The sequence below is a fragment of the Lethenteron reissneri genome, unplaced genomic scaffold (assembly GCF_015708825.2).
Source record: "Lethenteron reissneri isolate LAM-NWPU_2019-01 unplaced genomic scaffold, ASM1570882v1 scaffold_1483, whole genome shotgun sequence".
NCBI classification, from domain to species: domain Eukaryota; kingdom Metazoa; phylum Chordata; class Hyperoartia; order Petromyzontiformes; family Petromyzontidae; genus Lethenteron; species Lethenteron reissneri.
The window spans coordinates 4,618-30,030 of NW_026891205.1; the positions used below are offsets into that span (position 1 = coordinate 4,618).

Below are 25,413 nucleotides of genomic sequence, written 5' to 3' on the forward strand. Positions count from 1 at the left end.
ACCACCGTCACCACCACCACCGTCACCACCATCACCACCGTCACCACCACTCACGTTGGCCGCTGCCACCACCAGCGGCAGGCGATGCGGTCGTCACGGCGACCGCCGACGCCGTTGCCATGGGAGACGGCAGCTGGGGCGACGCCGATGACGTCACCGACGACGACGCCATCGCCACTGCTGATGACAGCGACGCTGATGATGATGGTGGTGGTAGTGCTGATGGTGGTGGTGGTGCTGATGATGGTGGTGGTGGTGGTGCTGATGGTGGTGGTGCTGCTGATGATGGTGCTGGTAGTGGTGCTGATGATGGTGGTGCTGCTGATGCTGGTGGTGCTGATGATGCTGGTGCTGATGGTGGTGGTGCTGATGATGATGGTGGTGGTGCTGCTGCTGATGCTGATGGTGGTGCTGATGATGCTGATGATGATGGTGGTGCTGATGATGCTGATGGTGGTGCTGCTGCTGATGGTGGCGCTGATGATAATGATGAGGAGGAGGGAACAGTTGTGGGAGCGGTGCATTGGCAGATCCTCAGCACGGCACCCTCCTGCTACGGGGGAAGGGGGGGGGGCAGAGGTCACTCACCGATGACCCACACAGAGGTCACATCCGGCCATCACGGTTGGTTACGTACGGACCCAGAGACACCCAGAGACACCCAGAGAGACACCCAGAGACACCCAGACCCATAGAGACCCACAGAGACACCCAGACCCATAGAGAACCATAGAGACCCACAGAGACCCACAGAGACACCCATAGAGATACCCATAGAGACACCCAGACCCATAGAGACCCATAGAGACCCATAGAGACCCACAGAGACACCCAGACCCATAGAGACACTCAGACCCATAGAGACCCATAGAGACCCACAGAGACACCCAGACCCATAGAGACCCATAGAGACCCATAGAGACCCACAGAGACACCCAGACCCATAGAGACCCACAGAAACACTCAGACCCATAGAGACCCATAGAGACCCACAGAGACACCCAGACCCATAGAGACCCACAGAGACACCCAGACCCATAGAGACACCCAGACCCATAGAGACCCACAGAGACACCCACAGAGACCCACAGAGACACCCAGACCCATAGAGACCCACAGAGACACCCACAGAGACCCACAGAGACACCCAGACCCATAGAAACCCACAGAGACACCCAGACCCATAGAGACACCCACAGAGACACCCAGACCCATAGAGACCCATAGAGACCCATAGAGACCCACAGAGACACCCAGACCCATAGAGACCCATAGAGACCCACAGAGACACCCAGACCCATAGAGACCCATAGAGACCCACAGAGACACCCAGACCCAGAGAGACCCACAGAGACACCCAGACCCAGAGACCCACAGAGTCCCACAGACCCATAGAGACCCACAGAGACACCCAGACCCATAGAGATCCATAGAGACCCATAGAGACACCCAGACCCATAGAGACCCATAGACACCCACAGACACCCAGACCCACAGAGACCCACAGACCCAGAGACCCATAGAGACCCATAGAGACACCCACAGACACCCAGACCCACAGACCCATAGAGACCTACAGAGACCCACAGAGACACCCAGACCCATAGAGACCCACAGAGACCCATAGAGACACCCAGACCCATAGAGACCCACAGAGACACCCAGACCCAGAGACCCATAGAGACACCCACAGACACCCAGACCCACAGACCCATAGAGACCCACAGAGACACCCAGACCCAGAGACCCATACAGACAACCAGACCCATAGAGACCCAGAGACCCATAGAGAAACCCAGACCCATAGAGACCCATAGAGACACCCAGACCCATAGAGACCCATAGAGACACCCAGACCCATAGAGACCCATAGAGACACCCAGACCCATAGAGACCCATAGAGACACCCAGACCCATAGAGACCCATAGAGACACCCAGACCCATAGAGACCCATAGAGAAACCCAGACCCATAGAGACCCACAGAGACACCCAGACCCATAGAGCCCATAGAGACCCAGACCCATAGAGACCCATAGAGACACCCAGATCCAGAGATCCACAGACACCCAGATACCCACAGAAACCCGCAGAGACCCACAGACCCACAGAGACCCACAAAAACCCAGACCCACAGAAACCCACAAGACACCCAGACCCACACAGACACCCAGACCCACACAGACACCCAGACCCACAGACACCCAGACCCACAGAGACCCACAGACACCCAGACCCATAGAGACCCACAGACACCCAGACCCACAGAAACCACTCACTCACCACTCACTCACCCTCACCACTCACTCACTCACCACTCACTCACCACTCACTCACTCACCACTCACTCACTCACTCACCACTCACTCACTCACTCACCACTCACCACCTTCACCTGTCGGGGGAGGTCACCACTAACTCACCACTCACTCACCACTCACTCACTCACCACTCACTCACTCACTCACCACTCACCCACCACTCACCACCTTCAACTGTTGGGGGAGGTCACCACTCACTCACCACTCACTCACCACTCACTCACTACTCACTCACTCACTCACTCACCCTCACTCACTCACACTCACTCACCACTCACTCACTCACCACTCACTCACTCACCACTCACTCACTCACCACTCACTCACTCACTCACTCACTCACCACTCACTCACTCACTCACCACTCACTCACTCACTCACACTCACTCACTCACCACTCAATCACTCACACTCACTCAACTCACTCACCACTCACTCACTCACCACTCACTCACTCACATCACTCACCACTCACTCACTCACCACTCACTCACTCACCACTCACTCACTCACCACTCACTCACTCACCACTCACTCACTCACCACTCACTCACTCACCACTCACTCACTCACCACTCACTCACTCACCACTCACTCACTCACCACTCACTCACTCACACTCACCACTCACTCACTCACACTCACTCACCACTCACTCACACTCACCACTCACTCACTCACCATCCACTCACCACTCATCACTCACTCACACTCACTCACCCACTCACTCACCACTCACTCACTCACTCACTCACTCACCACTCACTCACATCACTCACCACCACACCACTCACTCACTCACTCCACCACTCACCACTCACTCACCCACCACTCACCACTCACCACCACTCACTCACTCACTCACCACTCACCCACCACTCACATCTCACCCCCACCACTCACTCACCAATCACTCACCACTCACTCACACTCACTCACTCACAATCACCCACTCACTCACCCAACCACTCACCACCTTCACCTGTCGGGGGAGGTCACCACTCACTCACCACTCACACTCACTCACCCTCACCACGCCTCACCACTCACTCACCACTCACTCACCACTCACCACTCACTCACTACCACCACTCACCACCTTCACCTGTCGGGGGAGGTCACCACTCACTCACCACTCACTCACCACTCACCACTCACTCACCCTCACCACTCACTCACTCACTCACCACTCACTCACCCACCACTCACCACCTTCACCTGTCGGGGGAGGTCACCACTCACTCACCACTCACTCACCACTCACTCACCACTCACTCACCACTCACTCACCACTCACTCACCACTCACTCACCCTCACCACTCACTCACCACTCACTCACCACTCACTCACTCACCACTCACTCACCACTCACTCACCACTCACTCACCACTCACTCACCACCTTCACCTGTCGGGGGAGGTCACCACTCACTCACTCACCACTCACTCACCACTCACTCACCACTCACTCACTCACCACTCACTCACTCACTCAACACTCACTCACTCACCACTCACTCACCACTCACTCACTCACTCACCACTCACCACTCACTCACCACTCACTCACCCTCACCACTCACTCACCACTCACTCAGCCTCACCACTCACCCCCCCCCCAGAGGTCGCAACCGGGTACCCGATACCCGATACCCTACCCGTACCCTACCCGATACCCGTACCCTACCCGATACCCTACCCGTACCCTACCCGATACCCGTACCCTACCCGTACCCTACCTGATACCCGTACCCTACCGATACCCGGCTACCCGTACCCGGCCGGGTACGGGTACCTGTTTGCGACCCTGGTGCGGCCGGGTACGGGTAAGGAATCAAAACCCGTTTGCGACCTCTGCCTCCCCCCCCCCACTCACCCTCACCACTCACCCACCCCCCCACTCATCCTCACCACTCACCCCCCCTCACCACTCACCCACCCCACTCACCCTCACTCACCCCCCCTCACTCACCCCCCACTCACCCTCACAACACTCACCCATCTCCCCCCTTCACCACCACTCGCTCACCGCTCTCACCCACCCCGCCACCACCACCCACCCCCCCACTCACCTTCACCACTCGCTCACCGCTAGCTCACCACACTCACCCATCCCCCCACCACCGCTCACCCCCCACTCACCTTCACCACACTCACCCCCCCTCCCTCACCACTCTCACCTCGTCGTTAATCACGCGGCACCTCGACTCGTCCACCAGGACTCCACCACCACCACCTCCACCCTGCTGCTGCTTCTCCACCACCACCACCGCACCACCACCACCACCACCGCCACCACCATCACCGCCACCGCTCTCCAACTCGTTCTGCTGCAGCGTGGCGACGGCCGAGTGTCCGGGCCTCCGACAGAAGGCCGGGAAGTCCACCATGTTGCCGCCCCCCTTGAGGAAGAGCGCCTCCCGCAGCAGGCGGCGGTGTCGTCCTCCAAGTCCTTCTAGCTGCGCACGCCGCACCTCCGCCACGCTGCAGCGCAGACGCAGCTGCTGCAGCAGCAGCAGGGCACCACCACCACCGCCACCACCACCGCCACCACCACCGCCACCACCACCACCGCCACCGCCGACATGCTGCGGCAGCAGCTGCCCCCGAGTCAGGCTGCTGAGCTGCGGAGAGACGCCAGCGATACTAACGCCGCTGCCGGGGCGAGCGCCGCCAGCGCCGGGCCCCAAGTGGCGCACCGTCCCTCCGGGGATAGCCGCGGGCAAACGGCGCTCACGCGGCGCTCCCGGCAAACTCCCGGTAGCGGCTAGCGACGCCCCACCGGGAGAAGCGCTTCCCGCGGTGATCCCAGCGGCGCTTCCGATGCTTTCGATGCTTCCGATGCTTCCCACGGCGCTTCCAGCGGCGCTTCCGATGCTTCCCGCGGTGATCCCAGCGGCGCTTCCGATGCTTTCGATGCTTCCCACGGCGCTTCCAGCGGCGCTTCCGATGCTTCCAGCGGCGCTGCCGAGAACCGGAGCCGGCGCTTCTTGCTGCAGCGTGACGGTGCTTGGCAATACAAACTGCTGCTGCTGCTGCTGCTGTTGCTGCAGCAGCTGCAGCTGCTCCTGCTGCTGCTGTTGCTGCTGCTGAACGCCGGGGCTAACGCCGCTGGTGGTGGTGGTGGTGGTGGCGATGGAAGGGGTCGGGTTGGTGGTGGCTGCTGCTGTTGATCGCGAAGCTGCCAACGTGGTGGTGGTGGTGGTGGCGGCCGTGGCGGATGACAGGACCCTCTGGAGGCTGACCGGAGCAGCGGAGAGCTGTGGGGGTACGGAGCACGGCTGTCATGGTTACTGTCGCCAGCGGCGGGATTGATCGCCGTAGCGGCGGCAACACTCTGTCGTCATCGTCGTCGTCATCGTCGACATCGTCATTGTCGTCGTCGTCACCATCATCATCACCATCATCATCACCATCATCACCATCATCACCACCATTACCATCATCATCGTCGTCATCACCATCACCATTGTCATCACCATCACCATTGTCATCATCATCACCATCATCACCATCATCACCATCATCACCAACACCATCGCCATTGTCATCATCATCACCGTCATCATCAACACCATCATCATCACCATCGTCATCACTATCGTCGTCATCACCATCACCATTGTCATCATCATCACCATTGTCATCATCACCATCATCATCACCATCATCATCACCATCGTCGTCATCATCATCACCATCATCATCACCATCATCATCACCATCATCAACACCATCGCCATTGTCATCATCGTCGACGTCATCATCATCGTCATAACCGTCATCATCATCACCGTCATCATCACCATCATCATCACCATCGTCATCACCATCGTCATCATCACCATCAGCAGCAGCATTGATCACCAAGGTAAACAGATCATGCCGCTCGACTGATTCGGAGTAAGACCTCTGCTGTCAAACCGGAGCCGACTCTGGGTCCAACACACCATCAAGACAAAGATCCCCCGTGTAGCCTTAACAGACTGTAGGGGCAAGTGCTGCTAGCGAGCACCTATGAAGGCCGGCACGGCACACGAGGGGGTGGGTGGCCAGCACTACGCCCGGCCGCCTTTGTCTCCCCAGTGGCGATGTTTACACACCGCACCAGGTACTCATTTGAGGCCGAGTCGACCTAGGGGAGGCCCGGGACCAGTTCAGATAATCGTCACTGTTGGTGTTGGCCGTGAGCGGGAATCGAACCCGGGTCGCCGGGTTCATAGCGCAGCGTAGCGCTAACCACTACACCACCGCTCCCCAGTCATACACACACAGACACACACCTGTACACACACAGACACACACCTGTACACACACAGACACACACCTGTACACACACACACCTGTACACACACAGACACACACCTGTACACACACAGACACACACCTGTACACACACAGACACACACCTGTACACACACACACCTGTACACACACAGACACACACCTGTACACACACAGACACACACCTGTACACACACAGACACACACCTGTACACACAGACACACACCTGTACACACACAGACACACACCTGTACACACACAGACACACACCTGTACACACACACACCCACACCTGTACACACACACACCTGTACACACACACACCTGTACACACACACACCTGTACACACACACACCTGTACACACACACACCTGTACACACACACACCTGTACACACACACACCTGTACACACACACACACACCTGTACACACACACACACCTGTACACACACACACCTGTACACACACACACCTGTACACAAACACACCTGTACACACACACACCTGTACACACACACACCTGTACACACACAGACACACACCTGTACACACACACACCTGTACACACACAGACACACACCTGTACACACACACACCTGTACACACACAGACACACACCTGTACACACACACACCTGTACACACACACACCTGTACACAACAACAACCGCCATTCGCCACTAAGTGGCGGTGACGTCACCACGATGCTTGTGCCAGGCCAAGTGCACCTTGAGGCCACGTGAAGTGTCGAAAGCCCGCTGGCAGGAGGTCACGGGGCAGACCCAGGTGCCACGGGTCGACTGACCGAGATGACCGAGATGACTGGCTGATGCACCACCTGTGCCCCCTACTGTGCCAACTTGCTGTGCTTTAGCCACCCGGCGCTCCGCTCGTTGTTGTGAGCGTCGCTCCTCCGCCCTCCGTTGTTGTTGGAGGGCGACTGCCTCCAACTGCCCAGTAGCGTCCTTCACGAGCCTCCTCCACTGAGGTCGATCTTGACACCGCTGGTACCAGTCATCGGCAAGTCCACTCAGCTCCACGTCCTCCTGTACCACATCACTCCATCTCTTCTCCAGCCCGTGCCGCGCCCGTCTAGCCCCCTCGATCCGGCCGAACAAAAGCTGTTTAGGCATGCGGTGGCTGGGCATGCGGGCTACATGACCCAGCCAACGCAGCCTTGCCTGCCGGAGGAGCTCACTGATGGGACTTTGCCCAGATCTTTCAAGGATTTGTGAGCTCCTCACACAATCCAGCCTGGTTAAACCCAGGATGGATCGTAGGCAGGCCAGCCTAAATGTTTCCAACCGGCGAAGATGCTCCACCAGGGGGGTCCACGTCTCGCAAGCGTAGAGAAGGGAGGGAATGACCGTGGCCGAGAAGACCTGAAGCTTCGTGCGGAGCGACAGACCAGGTAGCTTCACACAGCGTTACGCAACCGATGAAAAGATATTGCCGCTCGACTGATTCGGAGTGAGACCTCTGCTGATAGACTGGAGCCGGTCATAAGCACACTGCCCAGGTATGGGAAACTCTCCACTCTGTTGTATATGTTGGTTATGAAAATTTGTTATGTTGTATGCGTGCGTGGGTGAAATTATTATGTTGTATATGTGGGTTATGAATATTCAGTGAAAATAATAATAATTAAATGAAATCTGGCCAAATGTGTAATTATCCGAAAATATGTTAATTATGTAATTACGCACATTTTAATTATGCCAATTCGATAGGTAATCGTATTAATTATGCGAGTGGGTGTAATTATGATAACGCAAGTCGTTATGATAACCAGACCCCGGTTCACCCCGTTATCGCTTTAACATTTACTGAGTATGTATTAGTGTGTTTATTAAGGTCACCAAGTTCAAATCTCAACGCAGAAGCAGATCTTATGCATAGATTTCAGGAAAGAATCACACAACCACTTCTGTATTGATCAATTTATTACTAATTCAACCTTAACTATGATATAGTATGCGAACTCTCAATCCCGGAACGTCAATACGGCATCAATACAGTATCATCAACGATTGTCTGATTTCACTTTGACAACGGCACATGGATCCCGCATAACGCGATGGTTGTTAGTGAGAGAGAGAGTCGTTAAAACGTGCAAATACTATGCTAAGAAAACCTTAACGTTAATAAATGATTATACTCAATATTGTTCACGCAGTACCGCACTCCTTATTGATCATACGCAACCCTTATCACGTTGTTAACACCTTGGGTCACGGAACAGTTGAATATTCTGTAGAGGATGCGAGTACGTGCGGCGATTATGACTGAAAGATACTTGAAAGATTATACGGCGATAAAAAAAAAAACACAATCAAAACAGTTACTATTCTTAAAGGCACCAATCTCAACAGATACATCGGCAGGTTATCTGACAGCAGAACGGCTCGGAGTAAGGGCCTGCGACGGTGCTCCTTTTCCGAAGATCGTTATCTTATACCAAGTTTACTAATTGGGGACCAGATCACCTGATAAGGATCCGGTGGCCACCACTCCCCACGTGAGCGTGGCTCGGCGGAAGGAGGTGCCAAGAATCAGTTCGTATTGATGGATCTGTTGGGAATTTATGCGATTAAGAGTACAGCCCACTAAATATTAAAGATAAAAATTAAGAATACTCTTATACGACGGAGGCCACCACTCGGTCTCGTTGTGATGCCTTCCCAGCCACGGATGACTTATGGGTTCGAGTGTGTTTGAGTGGTAAGAGTTGTCTTGAATAGTCAGTGTTCGGAGTCGATTCTTTATGTCAAACAGACGCCTGGTGGTCGTGTGGTGAGGGGGCGGTGCGCGTCATACGTATCAGGCGCTCTCCTGTCACCGTGGTGAATTGGCTCGGATGGCTGTTGATACGCTGTCGCAGTTCGGAACCCGGTCGGTAGGTGGCGCCCACAACTCGCTCGTAGCGTGCAGCGCTGGATCGTCGCCAAGTCGCGACGCTCCCCACCGGCGGCAGCGGAGATCTCCGGCGGCAGCAGAGATTGACGAGCTGAAGATGAGTCGAGCCGACCCGCTGGTCGCAGCTCGCTCCTGAGTCGACCCTCCCGGTCGAGCTCGCTCCTGGGTCGACCCGCTGGTCGCCCTCGCTCCTGAGTCGACTCTCTGGTCGCACTCCTGAGTGGACCCGCTCTGGTCGCACTCGTTCCTGAGTCGACCCTCCCGGTCGAGCTTCTGAGTGGACCCTCCCGTCGCACTCCTGCTGAGTCGACCCTCCCGGTCGAGCTTCTGAGTGGACCCTCCCGTCGCACTCCTGCTGAGTGGACCCGCTCCTTTATGCTGAAAAATCCCCCTGGATCCCGCCCACAAGGCGGGGCTTCCGATTTTTGCTGTGTCAGGATCTGTCCGTAGGCAGGTGTGTCCATGTGTGTGTCCGTATGTCCTTGTGTGCATCACTGACGGTATATTCCGTTGTCAACTCCCTCCATAAAACCCACGAGCAAACAACCAGATGTTACAAATTGTCTCGAAGTCGTCTCTCTGTCTGGGTGCAATTTATCTCTTGTCTGGCCTTCTTCATGAACCCAAAACACAGACGTTACAAATCGTCTCATAGGCGTCTTTGTTCGTGTTGCACAACCTGGAGGGGGGCAACACTCTCTCCGACCCGGCGCACAAAGAAATGGTTAAAAGTTTTAAGTTAACATTTGTCCCTTACTATTTCACAGTTATGATTCTGTATGTAACCTAAGGTCTGTCGTTTCCCATCGTGGTGCTTGACTCAAGTGTAGGTTTCCCCGAGCGTATACACACTCCTATCCCGCGCTGCGGGGATACAAAGACGGCCGGGATCTCCCTTTCTCTCCGACCCTGGGTTTAACATTGTTTTTTTTTTATTATGTATTTATATTTGACCTGGTGGTGATTCATCCCGTTATCCTGGCTTTTCCATAAGTTTAACTTTTGTCTTTCATGCATATACTTATTACTATTAATTTATTTCCGATATCTTAGGTTAAGGGGTAAGTTTCTTGATCCTAGGAATTCGTATTCCTTGGTGCCTGGATGGTTATATAAGCGGAATATAGTTTACGGTGAATAGCGTTAACATTGATGTTATGTGCGATATTATGTATTGTGATGTCTTTAACTTAACTTGTTTGTCAGGGCTTTACTGACACGAAGTTGCATTCCATAGCCTGCAGTCTTTGCCCCACCCTATCTCTGCTCGCCGTTGTTGTTGCCTGCCGTTAATTCAAGGCCTCATTAATTTCCGTCACCCCTGAGTAGGTGAGGGCGGTTGAACCTTGGAGTCAGTTCTGGTTTTTGTCTGCCTGCTTCTTCTTGTGTCCCCTGACCCCGGGAGTTATTATTCTACTTTATGGCCTGTCGAAGCCCCACTCGCTGTTGCTGGGCTGGTGTTGTTCCCGGCTTTTTGCTTACGTTTGCAGTTCGCCGTGCTCTTGATTTCCTTCCCTCTTCAACCTTATATTGACTATTCGCTCCTGTCTGGGTGCGATTCAATTTTGACTTAGGAAGGTTCTGATTGTCATATGCTTCGGGTCGAATTGTATAGAAAGTATTGAAGTATGGAAATAACATTTCATATTGACTTAATGATGGTGATGGTTCAGTAGGCGTAACTTGTGACCTGGTTTAATTGGAGTGGGTGTGAATATCAATAACTTTAGCCTACTCTGTTGTTAAATTCCGACTTTAACGTTACTTTAATAGCAATACAGAATAATTGAGCTTTTTGTCTTAACTAGGCGAATGCGAACTTCTGGTGACCCCCGCAGCCGTGTTGTTCAGCTGGGTCTTGTGCCTTGAGAGATATACAACCCTCTTTTAAATCACCTCTCCCCCTGCCAACCTTCTGCTCTGGGAGTGTTTATTCTTGATTCCAGGTCCAAGGCCCCCTCACATCCAGACGCGCAGGGTTGTTTACATCAGCTCCCCCCCTGTGCACGTGTTCTAACTAGCTCGGAATTCCTGAACACACAATCAGTGATGATTCCTGGTTTTCTGTGGTTGTGATTTAGACAAAGGCGCCTCTGTTTTCTTCCATTGCCTTTGAGTCGACACTGCCCTATTATTTGCCCATGTGCTGAGGTCATAGAATTCGTTTTGACTTCAGTAATATTAACATTCAGTATTGGATTAGCAAATGGGCAATGGTTCATTGATGTAGCTCGCAGCCTGGTCTCCAATTTGAGCGAGCGCGAGGATCGATAATTTAGCCTACTCTGTTGTTGAATTTCGAATTTTGACGTTACTTTAAAACCATGCAGGATGATTGGGCTTTTGCCTTAACTATGTCTGGCTGACACTCCCACTGTCTCTGCCGCCTGCACGGGTGACATGTGCCCGTTCATCAGGCCTTATCTTCCCTTGAAGCAACGTTGTAAATTCTGCCATCCTAGCCCTCCTCCGGTTCATTACTTAACAACACCTGGTGTTTTGCAGTTTTGCTGCGCTTGGTGTGTTTCACTCATTAAAAAAACAAGTAAAAAGATAATATATAAAAATCATCAAATATTATTAATCTCAATTATGGAAGAAGGGTTAGTATACAACATTCCGCCCTTTTAAAAATGACCAGTGGTCAAATGGCCACGGGTTATTTTTAAAAAAATGTATACCCTTCTTCCATCATGAACCATCGATTGTCCTCAAGTTTTGCTGCTATTCCTTACAACGCGCGCGTACGTGTCACAACTTAACATGGTTATTTTGAATTGAGCAAAGAAAATTAAACAAGCGTTAAACATCGATATTGCGTTACATCGGTTCTGATACATCATGACTCCGACGAATATTCATTTTTGTTTTTGTTAAATCCTGGGAAACGCTAGGTAGCGGTTTCGAACGCATTTATGCGTTACTTTCCTCATGTTGCCTCGTTCACCACTTATCACTTCGATAATTCGATCACGGTTTTCGGGGTTCGTTTTTGTAGTTTCTTCTCTCACTCTCTGTGTCGTGGGAGTGTGTGGTGAAAAATTGTGCTGCACATAACCAGAATTCGCGCACCCGACCCACTTTGACCCTTGGTTCGAGGCATTCGCTCTCTCTGCGATTACATGCACATTTGCCGAGTCCGTGTGTCGATTTAATTCTGTCCCTCGTAATGTTGCCCTCTTTGTTTTTACTAGTGTGTTGGATTTCAACACCATTCCCGATACGTCATGGACATTCGTCTCCATTTTAGCACTCCGATCCACATAATTTTTGGTTTCCCTTGGATATTTTCCATTCAAAGGCTCATGCCTGCGCTCCTCAGGGCGTGTCCCTGCTGTCTGTTTTTGTACTGTCCGATCACGCTTCAATGCAACCCTGTCCTTGTATTCGATCCGCGCGTCATTTACGGGAGCACTGTCCACGTTTTTGCCCGCCCTGTCACTTGCAGCCTGCCTGTATTTCACATTGAGCGCCGGGTTTAACACCTCGGCGGGTGTGGCGCGTATGGGCTGCCCGCTCTCAATCACTGTGGATGGTTCATCACGTATTTGGACCGTATTCTGTGTTATTCCTCTATTCCCTCCTGGTATAGCCGGTGGAGGAATTGGTCGGAATTGTATCGATTGTGTTTGACCTCCCATCCTGCGATTCTCGTGAATGTTCGCATCCATACCTCCGCGGTATGTGTAACACCTTCCCGCTAGGTGGTTATCTTCCCATCTCTGTGCGTAATTTGAACCTTGCGTGTGTCGTGGGATGGGGTGTTGATATGGTTCTGTTCTGAACCTCCCCCTCCTAAGATTCTCCTGCACCCTTGGCCCAGTGTTTTTCCCATTTGGGTGCCAAATTTTTCCTGGATTGTTACTTCGCCATCCCTGTGGGTAATCTTGACCTTGCGCATGTCGGGGCATGGGGTGTTGATATGGTTCTGTTCTGAACCTCCCCCTCCTACGATTCTCCTGCACCCTTGGCCCAGTGTTTTTCCCATTTGGGTGCCAAATTTTTCCTGGATTGTTACTTCGCCATCCCTGTGGGTAATCTTGACCTTGCGCATGTCGGGGCATGGGGTGTTGGTATGGTTCTATTCTGAACCTCCCCCTCCTGCGATTCTCCTGAATGTTCGGCTTTGTGCCGCTCTCATTCTCGTGCCAACCTCTCTCTGGGTTATTTTGCCATGTGTGCGTGCGTTTCTGCTGCTCTCTGCATGGTGGGACTGCTCGGTGATTTTTATTCCTCTCTGAGAGGCTGGGTTCCTCATCCCTCTCCCTGTGTTCTGGATCCGAATTATGATTCTTAGCTCTGTATAACCATGCCATGTACGCCTTGCTCTCTATGCGGCGTAAGGATGCGGTTTCTGGATTCAAAACCATTCTCACCCTTTCTGTAATCTCTGGGCTCAAGGATTCAAAAAACATAATTTTGAACATTTTATCCCCTTCGTGGTATTGATTCACATCGCCTGCGTAATACGCTCTTTTAAATTGGACGAGGTAGTCACGTGGATCTTGGTCCATGCCCTGGGTCATCGATTTTACAGCATAAAACCCCTCAGTGAGTGTCGAATATTCTCCAAACTTCCGAATCACTGCCAGGCTCAATTGTTTAAAATCATTTCTAACCTTGTGTGGTAGTGACTTTACCCATGGAATAGATTCTTTATGTAAGGTCCGTTTCAACAAACTCGCTTTTTCATCCCGTCTCCTCAGCCCTCTAATCATTGCCTCCTCTTCCACTGTCGCGATATGTGTGTGGATATCCATAGTCTTATTGTGGGGGTCAAAATCGGGAATTCTGACTAGAGCCTTGTCCATCAACTTAAGGGTTTTACTGGTGAACAGGTATTCCGAAAGTTGATTGCTGACAGCGTCATCATCAAACAAGTTATCATCAGGCAATCTGTCACTTTGGTCTGTGCTGTGTCTCCTGTGTTTAAGTGGTGTGCATTTTCTGTGTGCGCGCCCAGTGCCGTGTCGCTCGTGTTGCCATTTCCCTTCAGTTTTTGCCTCTGCCCTTAGTGTACCATGTCCTGGCGATTTTACTTTAACTTTTGTGCGATCAATCCCTGGACTCTGTCCACGTACCCAAGAGAGTGATTTGATGTTACTTCCATATTTATTTTGTGGCTCAACGTCTGTGAGTTTCGCTGGTGTCGCGAGCTTTGACTTCTCCTCCCTCTCGAGGGCGTCTGCTGCTTCAATTTGTTGTTCTATTTGTTCTTCTATTGTAAGGACTCTTCCCTCTTGGTTTGGATCTAGGGCCTTCGTGGTTTCGGGCGGCTCGGTTGAAAGTTCCTTTTGCGTTACTATTGGTTGAGTTGCCTTGGCTTCATCCGAGGGTAATACGCTCTTGCCCTTGTATTCTCCTTCATCAGTTTGCAGTTCGTCGGTTTGGCCTCCAGGGGGCGGTGTATACTCCATGAGGGGACGGTCATTTGGTGATACTGACTCTAAGTCGGCTTCCTTTCGGTCTTCTCTCAGTCTGTTAGTCATTAGCTGAGTGATTCGAATTCCTGCTGGGAGCTCGTCTTCGTTCCTGATTGTTGTTGATAGGTCGTCGAGCTCTTGTGTTATCACTTGGATTCCCGTGGAGTCTCTCATAACGTCTTCATCTTCTGAGTCCCTTTGTTTCTCCGGCATTGACTGTGCCCAAATTTGTCGGGATTCAAGGTTCACAATGGGTTTCAGGCGATTCAGTAGTTCGATCCCAAAAATCAGTTCTTTACCTGGGTATTGTACGACATATAGTGGATGGTTCATGTTGATTTTGTTGAACGTCAACTTCGTCATAACTTTGCCCAAAGGTCGCATGTGGGTCCCTTCACATCCTGAGTAGGTAAGTTTACTTGGCATCATTTGTAGTGTTTCATTCTTCCTCTGGAGGGCAGTCTGGAGTTCGTCAAATAATTCTCTGGATATCATGGATATTTCTGCTCCAGTATCACAAAGGCCCTGGCTGGTCAGGGTGTCTTGCAGTATTACTTCCACGTGGACTCGTCCGACTGGTCCTACGGGAATCAATTCCCCCAGATGGTACCCTTTTCCCTCTGGTACCACTTCGGTGATTGCTTCGAGGCTTCTTGTCTTCCCTACGTTCACTTGGGCTACCTTTGCTCTGGGTGTGTCCTCCTCTTGTGTGGGTATAGTTGGTATTCTTCCCTTCGCTACTTGCATGGGAGTCTTCATACTCCCTAGGAGCTCTTTTTCCATCCTAATGTGGTGAGCATATCGATTCCTGTTAGCTAACGGCGGTCTATGCTCTATTGCTGGTGGAGGCGGCAGTAGGGGACGATATGGTGACTGGTTTGGTGGGCGTCGGCCTCCGCGGGGTAGGTGTGGCCCGTCACTCTCTCTTCCTCGTCCATAATTCCAGCCTCCGCCCTCTTCTGAATTCCATGGTGGTGGCGGCTGTGGGTGCCAAGTTCCTCTGGCCTCGTTCCTCCCCCCACGTGGAACGTTATTCAGCGTGTTGTGGACGGGTGTCGATTCTATTGGGTTAGGCGCCCTCTCCTGGGGGAATTCATGTCTACCCCGTGTGGCGCTAATATTATTCCTTGGAGATTCGCTTCCCTCCAGATCGAGGCATTCTTTATCTCTGGTGACGATGTGGGTTTTGGCTATGCCAGTGGTTTTCCGTCCGTTCACCCAGGCCGTGTGGGCCTTGCTTTCAATCTGGCGTAGGGAGGCAGTCTCGGGGTCCAACATCATTCCTACTATTCTCACTATTTCAGGTCTCAATGATTGGAAGAACATCACTTTTAAGACTGTCTTATCTCCCTGGGCATTGTCCACGTCCCCTGCGTAATATGCTTTCTTAAGGCGTAGGAGATAATCTCGTGGGTCTTCGTCTACACGCTGGGTCATCAACTTTGCCGCGTTCAATCCCTCGGATAGTGTGGAGTATTCCCCAAATCTCTTAACTACTGCTCGGCTCAATTGTTTAAAGTCACTCTTCACCCTATTTGGCAGGGAGGCTACCCATGGTCTGGCGGGTTCATGTAGGCTCCTTGATAATAAACATGCCTTTTCTGCTGATTTACCCAGACCCCGGATCTTAGCCTCCTGTTCTACTGTAGTTATGTGAGTGTGGATATCCCTGTTTTTGTTATGTGGATCGAAATAGGGAATTCTCACGAGTGCTTTGTCCATTAGTTTTAGTGTCTTACTGTTAAAAGTGTGTTGTTCGTCATCAGTGGTGTCGGTTCCTGAGGAGTGCTCCCTTGAGCTACCCTTGTCTCCACTATCACTGTTGTCATGTGTCCCGTGTCTGTGTCGTGATCTCCCTCTGTCCGAGGATTCGTATCTGTCCCGTTGCTTGTGTCTCTTGTTTTCCTTATGTGGGTCTTGTGATTCGTGCTTGTGGGTTGGTGTGCGTGATCTCCTTGAGCGGTGTCTATGTGGTGAGTGTTTTTGTCCTCGACCTTCATGCTGCCTACTACGTGAGTGGTGCCTGCTAGGTGAGGTGTTGAATTTATGTTTGTCTCGTGCTTCATGGTTATCGGGATTCCTGTCTCTGTGATTTTTGGTGCGGGTGGTTTTGCGTGGGTGATTTTTACATGTCATGCGTCCCTCTGGTGAGCTCTCTCTGGTACCCATGTCGTGTTGGTCATTGTCAGAGGAGTCAGTGTCAGATGAGCCGTCACCATCACGGTGGCTCTGCTTAACATAACTTTTGTAGTGCCTTTTGCACCTGTTACGTGGGTCAACTTGGCTCGGTGATTTCTGCTTATCCCATGGCTCATGCTTGTGTGATGTGCGTCTCTCTGGTGAGCTCCTGTTATCCGTGTCGTGTTGGTCATTGTCAGATGAGCCGTCACCATCACGATGACTCTGCTTAACATCACTTTTGTAGTGCCTTTTGCACCTGTTACGTGGGTCAACTTGGCTCGGTGATTTCTGCTTATCCCATGGCTCCTGCTTGTGTGATGTGCGTCTCTCTGGTGAGCTCTTGTTACGTGTGTCGTGTTGGTCGTGTTTGTGCGAGGTGCGTTTCTCTGGTGAGCTCTTGTTACGTGTGTCGTGTTGGTCGTGTTTGTGCGAGGTGCGTTTCTCTGGTGAGCTGTCTCTGTCATCTGCATCATGTCGGTCATACTTGCGTAGCGTGCGTCTGCCTGGTGTTCTGTTTATGTCATGTTTCCCGTCTTGCACCAGCTCCGCCCTTTCCCGCTCTATCATTACAGTGTATCCTGATGACTTAGGGTTAATTATTTGTCTCTCTCTAACGTTGGGGTGGTCGGCCTCATGTTTTCCCGTTTGTATTATTATTTCCTCTTCTCTCTCCTCGATTTGCGAGGGTGTTACTTTATCAAAATTGCTTTGCATAGTAGCCACACTCATTGTGGGATCTGGCCCTGGGCTACGTCCCCGTGGCTCGGAGTGTGGTAAATTGTTACTCCCGTATGTGTTCTGTGTATCAACGTCTGGGTGTTTCACTGGTGCATTTAGTGCGGATTCTTTCTCTCTCACGAGGGCGTGCAGACGCTCTACCTGCACCATTAAGGACAGTTTCTCTTGTCTCTCCCTTTCAAATTTTTCCTCATTCCATAATCTTTCTCTGTCTGTCTGTGCGATGAGATACGAGTCTACCCTCGCTATTTCTGCAATTTTTACGTCACGTTTGGCTTTGCCACATTTCATCACGTCCTTAAGTAGTTTCCTTCTATGGGCCTTAACATCTTCTGTATGGCTCCCCTCCCATATATCTCTCTGCTCCGTCTGCTGGCTAGCAGTCCGTCCAGTACGTTTTAACACAAATTCCCGATATTGTTTTTCCATAGATTCCATCTCCTCCTCAGAGGTCCACTCTGTATCAGTGTTATGCGTTGGTGTGTCAAACTCAGAATGTTGTGGATCCTGTGCCATCTCTATTATGTAGTGTGGTTAATAGACTTAAGAGTGTATCTTAATTCTAACATCTCATGTGCGTCGTGAGTTACTCTAGAATTCCCTTTCAGAGCACATATAAACAATTGTATCACAGGATGCGTCAGTTTAACTCGAGCAAATAATCTCAGCCCAGCTGTCTTTTTTATACTCTGCTACTCTGGTACCTCCCTTCAGAGCGCGTTTTGTTTGTATACCCCCGTTTACAATCACAAGGCAACGTTAGTTCACAACACTTTGATTAACACATCAGTGATTCGTTCCTGAATTCATGCATAACTGTCTGCGAGAGATCCCGGAAGACGAGCCCCCATTATGTTGTATATGTTGGTTATGAAAATTTGTTATGTTGTATGCGTGCGTGGGTGAAATTATTATGTTGTATATGTGGGTTATGAATATTCAGTGAAAATAATAATAATTAAATGAAATCTGGCCAAATGTGTAATTATCCGAAAATATGTTAATTATGTAATTACGCACATTTTAATTATGCCAATTCGATAGGTAATCGTATTAATTATGCGAGTGGGTGTAATTATGATAACGCAAGTCGTTATGATAACCAGACCCCGGTTCACCCCGTTATCGCTTTAACATTTACTGAGTATGTATTAGTGTGTTTATTAAGGTCACCAAGTTCAAATCTCAACGCAGAAGCAGATCTTATGCATAGATTTCAGGAAAGAATCACACAACCACTTCTGTATTGATCAATTTATTACTAATTCAACCTTAACTATGATATAGTATGCGAACTCTCAATCCCGGAACGTCAATACGGCATCAATACAGTATCATCAACGATTGTCTGATTTCACTTTGACAACGGCACATGGATCCCGCATAACGCGATGGTTGTTAGTGAGAGAGTCGTTAAAACGTGCAAATACTATGCTAAGAAAACCTTAACGTTAATAAATGATTATACTCAATATTGTTCACGCAGTACCGCACTCCTTATTGATCATACGCAACCCTTATCACGTTGTTAACACCTTGGGTCACGGAACAGTTGAATATTCTGTAGAGGATGCGAGTACGTGCGGCGATTATGACTGAAAGATACTTGAAAGATTATACGGCGATAAAAAAAAAAACACAATCAAAACAGTTACTATTCTTAAAGGCACCAATCTCAACAGATACATCGGCAGGTTATCTGACAGCAGAACGGCTCGGAGTAAGGGCCTGCGACGGTGCTCCTTTTCCGAAGATCGTTATCTTATACCAAGTTTACTAATTGGGGACCAGATCACCTGATAAGGATCCGGTGGCCACCACTCCCCACGTGAGCGTGGCTCGGCGGAAGGAGGTGCCAAGAATCAGTTCGTATTGATGGATCTGTTGGGAATTTATGCGATTAAGAGTACAGCCCACTAAATATTAAAGATAAAAATTAAGAATACTCTTATACGACGGAGGCCACCACTCGGTCTCGTTGTGATGCCTTCCCAGCCACGGATGACTTATGGGTTCGAGTGTGTTTGAGTGGTAAGAGTTGTCTTGAATAGTCAGTGTTCGGAGTCGATTCTTTATGTCAAACAGACGCCTGGTGGTCGTGTGGTGAGGGGGCGGTGCGCGTCATACGTATCAGGCGCTCTCCTGTCACCGTGGTGAATTGGCTCGGATGGCTGTTGATACGCTGTCGCAGTTCGGAACCCGGTCGGTAGGTGGCGCCCACAACTCGCTCGTAGCGTGCAGCGCTGGATCGTCGCCAAGTCGCGACGCTCCCCACCGGCGGCAGCGGAGATCTCCGGCGGCAGCAGAGATTGACGAGCTGAAGATGAGTCGAGCCGACCCGCTGGTCGCAGCTCGCTCCTGAGTCGACCCTCCCGGTCGAGCTCGCTCCTGGGTCGACCCGCTGGTCGCCCTCGCTCCTGAGTCGACTCTCTGGTCGCACTCCTGAGTGGACCCGCTCTGGTCGCACTCGTTCCTGAGTCGACCCTCCCGGTCGAGCTTCTGAGTGGACCCTCCCGTCGCACTCCTGCTGAGTCGACCCTCCCGGTCGAGCTTCTGAGTGGACCCTCCCGTCGCACTCCTGCTGAGTGGACCCGCTCCTTTATGCTGAAAAATCCCCCTGGATCCCGCCCACAAGGCGGGGCTTCCGATTTTTGCTGTGTCAGGATCTGTCCGTAGGCAGGTGTGTCCATGTGTGTGTCCGTATGTCCTTGTGTGCATCACTGACGGTATATTCCGTTGTCAACTCCCTCCATAAAACCCACGAGCAAACAACCAGATGTTACAAATTGTCTCGAAGTCGTCTCTCTGTCTGGGTGCAATTTATCTCTTGTCTGGCCTTCTTCATGAACCCAAAACACAGACGTTACAAATCGTCTCATAGGCGTCTTTGTTCGTGTTGCACAACCTGGAGGGGGGCAACACTCTCTCCGACCCGGCGCACAAAGAAATGGTTAAAAGTTTTAAGTTAACATTTGTCCCTTACTATTTCACAGTTATGATTCTGTATGTAACCTAAGGTCTGTCGTTTCCCATCGTGGTGCTTGACTCAAGTGTAGGTTTCCCCGAGCGTATACACACTCCTATCCCGCGCTGCGGGGATACAAAGACGGCCGGGATCTCCCTTTCTCTCCGACCCTGGGTTTAACATTGTTTTTTTTTTATTATGTATTTATATTTGACCTGGTGGTGATTCATCCCGTTATCCTGGCTTTTCCATAAGTTTAACTTTTGTCTTTCATGCATATACTTATTACTATTAATTTATTTCCGATATCTTAGGTTAAGGGGTAAGTTTCTTGATCCTAGGAATTCGTATTCCTTGGTGCCTGGATGGTTATACACACACACCTGTACACACACCTGTACACACACACACCTGTACACACACAGACACACACCTGTACACACACACACCTGTACACACACAGACACACACCTGGACACACACACACCTGTACACACACAGACACACACCTGGACACACACACACCTGTACACACACAGACACACACCTGTACACACACAGACACACACCTGTACACACACAGACACACACCTGTACACACACAGACACACACCTGTACACACACAGACACACACCTGTACACACACAGACACACACCTGTACACACACACACCTGTACACACACACACCTGTACACACACACACCTGTACACACACAGACACACACCTGTACACACACTCGCACACACTCACGCGCACACTCACGCGCACACTCACGCGCACACACGCACTCTCTAACACTCACACACACTCACGCACACACACTCACGCACACGCACTCACACTCACGCACACACACAAACTCACGCACACTCACGCACACACACACGCACACACACTCACGCACACACACACACTCTCACACACACACTCACACACGTAACAGCCCTCCACGCAGCGCCAACGTCCGTGCGACGTTGCAGCCGTACCTGTATGAACGACGTGCAGGGCACCTGTTTGAACCTTTGGTGAACAGCGCATGGTGCGGAGACTTGCTGCTGCTGCTGTTGCTGCTGCTGCTGCTGTAAAAGAACTTGCTGCTGCTGTAAAAGAACTTGCTGCTGCTGCAACATAAACTGCTGCTGCTGCAGCAGCACCTGCTGTTGCATGAGCTGCTGCTGCTGCTTGTGCTGTACCAACTGCTGCTGCGTGCCCTGTTGCGCCACCTGTTTCAATATCTTCTGCGGAAGCTGCTGCTGCCGCTGCTGCGCTACATGTTGGAGTACCACCTTCTGCTGCTGCTGAGTCACTACCAGCTGCTGCTGCTGCTGCAGGCCCTGCTTCAACACCGCATGCGGCGACAGCAGCTGCTGCTGTTGCTGTTGCTGCTCCATCAGTTTCTGAAGGGCGGGCTTGGCGAGCTGTTGCTGGAGACCCTGTTGCGGCCCCACAACATACTGCTGCACCGTGAAGCTGGTAGGTTGCTGTGGCCATTGCTGCTGCTGTTGTTGTTGTTGCTGCTGCTGTTGTTGTTGTTGTTCCACCGTTCTCTCCTCCTCCTCCACTTCCTCGTCCCCCTTCTCGTCTGCGGCCGGAGCAACGTTGTCACCGCCGCCGCTGTGCGCTGACGAGGAGCTCCCACGGAGGGGTTGGCGTGAGACGCTGTCACCCCCTCCGCCCGCGCTCATCGTAGCCCTGCACCTCAGAGTTCAAAGTTGCACGCGTTAGGTACGTAGCCCTGTGAGCCATTCGGCTCTTAAATCGGGTGCAACCGCAACAAACAAAAAACAAAGACTCAACACTGCGCCATAGACTCAACACTGCCCCATAGACTCAACACTGCACCATAGACTCAACACTGCCCATAGACTCAACACTGCACCATAGACTCAACACTGCACCATAGACTCAACACTGCTACCCATAGACTCAACACTGCCCCATAGACTCAACACTGCACCATAGACTCAACACTGCACCATAGACTCAACACTGCACCATAGACTCAACACTGCTACCCATAGACTCAACACTGCCCCATAGACTCAACACTGCACCATAGACTCAACACTGCTACCCATAGACTCAACACTGCCCCATAGACTCAACACTGCCCATAGACTCAACACTGCTACCCATAGACTCAACACTGCCCAGACTCAACACTGCCCAGACTCAACACTACCCATAGACTCAACACTGCCCCATAGACTCAACACTGCACCATAGACTCAACACTGCCCCATAGACTCAACACTGCACCATAGACTCAACACTGCTACCCATAGACTCAACACTGCCCAGACTCAACACTGCCCAGACTCAACACTACCCATATACTCAACACTGCCCATAGACTTAACACTACCCATAGACTCAACAATGCTGATAATACTAACAACACTACCCATAGACTCAGCAATACCGATAATACTAACAACACTGCACCATAGACTCAACACAGCATCAGACTCAACACTTACCACACTCAAAACACTGCACCACAAACAAACACCAGACTCACGCTGCCCGTAGGACACGCGTCACCAAAGCGACCTTTAACAATTTAACTAAAACCGTTCAAGAACTAAAACCGTTCAAAAAGGAAATCCGTTCAAAAATAAAACTGTTAAGAAATAGAAAACTAAACTCGCCGCACACAACCGAGGCCTTGCCGCCGCAGGCTCCGCTAGGAAACTAGTCGAGGCCGCGCGAGGCCTAGCCTCTGCACCGTCGTTTAAAGCCGCTCACCTCTCAGTGGGTCTCGAGCCTCATTAAGCTCGCGTCTAATGCTGGTCCCGCACCTCCGCTTACGTGAAGAACGCGGCGAGGATTGGAATCATCTCTTTATTTAAAAATCCCAAAAAAATTCTCTCCGCCCGTTTAAAATCTTCGGCGGGCTCCAAGCTTGTGAGCTGATCCTGGCGCTGATTGGTCGGCGGCGGGGCACGTGACGAGGATCCCCCGCGCGGATTGGCTGTGTATTCGCTAGTCTGCTTTAGCCGGCGGTGGTGAGAAGAGGCGTTTGTAAATCGTGGAGCGGATAAGGGACTCCCCCCCTCTCCCCCCCCACCCCCTCCCCCACTCTCCCTAATGTAAACTTTAATGTTATTGATATAATATTATTAAAGTAATTATTACGATTATAATTATGATAATTAAATGGTGTATATTATTACTATAGTAATATTATAGTAAGATGATTCTAATGAGTATCATTTAATGTTATATATTAGTTAAATTCGATACCTTATCATAATGACCATATTACGTTATTAATATTATAATGATAATGATGATTATTTAATGCTATATGTTTGTTTCATTCATGCTAATATAACCCGACAACGCTGCCGACTAATTACACTATGTAACACAATTTTTGTTTGCTGGGTAAAAAGTGTTATTTATAAATTGCTTAAAGCCACAACAGAAAAGCAATATTTATCACCTGAAGATGGCCGCTTTTTTTGGGTCCGAAACGTCGTTTTTATTACCAAGATTTTATTTAACTCACTTCGTCTGTCTTCTTGGTTCTTTCGGTAAAGTCACGTAGAAGGGAAATAATAAAATAAGGAAAAAAAACATAATAAAATAAAATTTTATTATACAATACGTAGAAGGGAAATCATAAAATAAAAAAATAAAAATATTATAAAATACGTAGAAGGGAAATAATAAAATAAAAAAAATTACATATTATAAAATACTATTTTATTATAAAATACGTTAGAAGGGAAATAATAAATAAAAAAATTAAATATTATAAAATACTATTTTATTATAAAATACGTAGAAGGGAAATAATAAAATAATAAAAATAAAACATCAGAAAATACAATTCTCACGACGTTTCGGCCACAACGCAAGCAGCCGTCCTCAGGTGAAGAACAGGTCTGTCGGAAAGACAGCGTCTGAAACTTCGTGAGAATTATTTTATGATGTTTTATTTTTATTGTTTTATTATTTCCCTTAAAAATAAAACATAATAAAATAATATAATATATTAAGATATTTTATTATTATATTATATTTTTACATTATATTATTTCATGATGTTTTATTTTTATTACTTTATTATTTCCCTTCTACGTGATGGCTTTACCGAAAGAACCAAGAAGATGAATCCCTGCAGTCACAAAAGCTTTAAATCAAAATTCCTCAAAAAATACATCTTGTAGCTCAAATTTTACACACTTCCCAATATGATATCGACTGCAAACTTGGTATCGCTATCTCATACCGATGACCAGACTATATTCTATCATAAAAAAATTCAAAAACTTATATTTTAAAACTATCTACACGCTCCTTTTTAAATCCTTTATATTAAGTTCGCTTGCGTGCTTGCTTACGACCGTGCAAATCTTTCGGTCGTTTTTTAACCCACTTCCCGTGATCCAATCGAGCTGACATTTTCCACACAGACTCGTTGTGCCAGACAATTAATGTTCGAGAAAAAAGATTCCCAAAATTTTACACTTTTTAGGCAAAAAAAAAATATTTTACATATATTCAAATAGAACTCATTCATCGCTTTGGCTGAACGTCACAGTGTAGGAGCCCAGAGCGTAACCCCTCCAC

The 25,413-nt window shown here is 49.9% G+C and overlaps 1 protein-coding gene across 1 annotated transcript; it reads right to left on the reverse strand.

Annotated features, from left to right (window-relative positions):
• LOC133362445 (homeotic protein female sterile-like) lies at nucleotides 1-23,730 on the reverse strand. The gene is made up of 4 exons (XM_061581393.1): nucleotides 23,581-23,730; nucleotides 21,819-22,524; nucleotides 4,501-5,580; nucleotides 1-553 (listed from the first exon to the last, which is right to left on the reverse strand). Exons 2-4 carry the CDS (start codon nucleotides 22,515-22,517, stop codon nucleotides 41-43), a joined length of 2,292 nt encoding a protein of 763 aa, XP_061437377.1. The 5' UTR covers nucleotides 22,518-22,524; nucleotides 23,581-23,730; the 3' UTR covers nucleotides 1-40.
• Nucleotides 23,731-25,413: the final 1,683 nt, after the last annotated feature.

Coding starts and splice junctions, on each gene's coding strand:
- LOC133362445 (XM_061581393.1), bottom strand. CDS start 22,517: ATGAGCGCGGGCGGAGGGGGTGACAGCGTCTCACGCCAACCCCTCCGT. Junction 5,581..21,818: donor CCTGCACGTCGTTCATACAG/GTACGGCTGCAA, acceptor GTACCCCCACAG/CTCTCCGCTGCTCCGGTCAG. Junction 554..4,500: donor GCCGCGTGATTAACGACGAG/GTGAGAGTGGTG, acceptor CTTCCCCCGTAG/CAGGAGGGTGCCGTGCTGAG.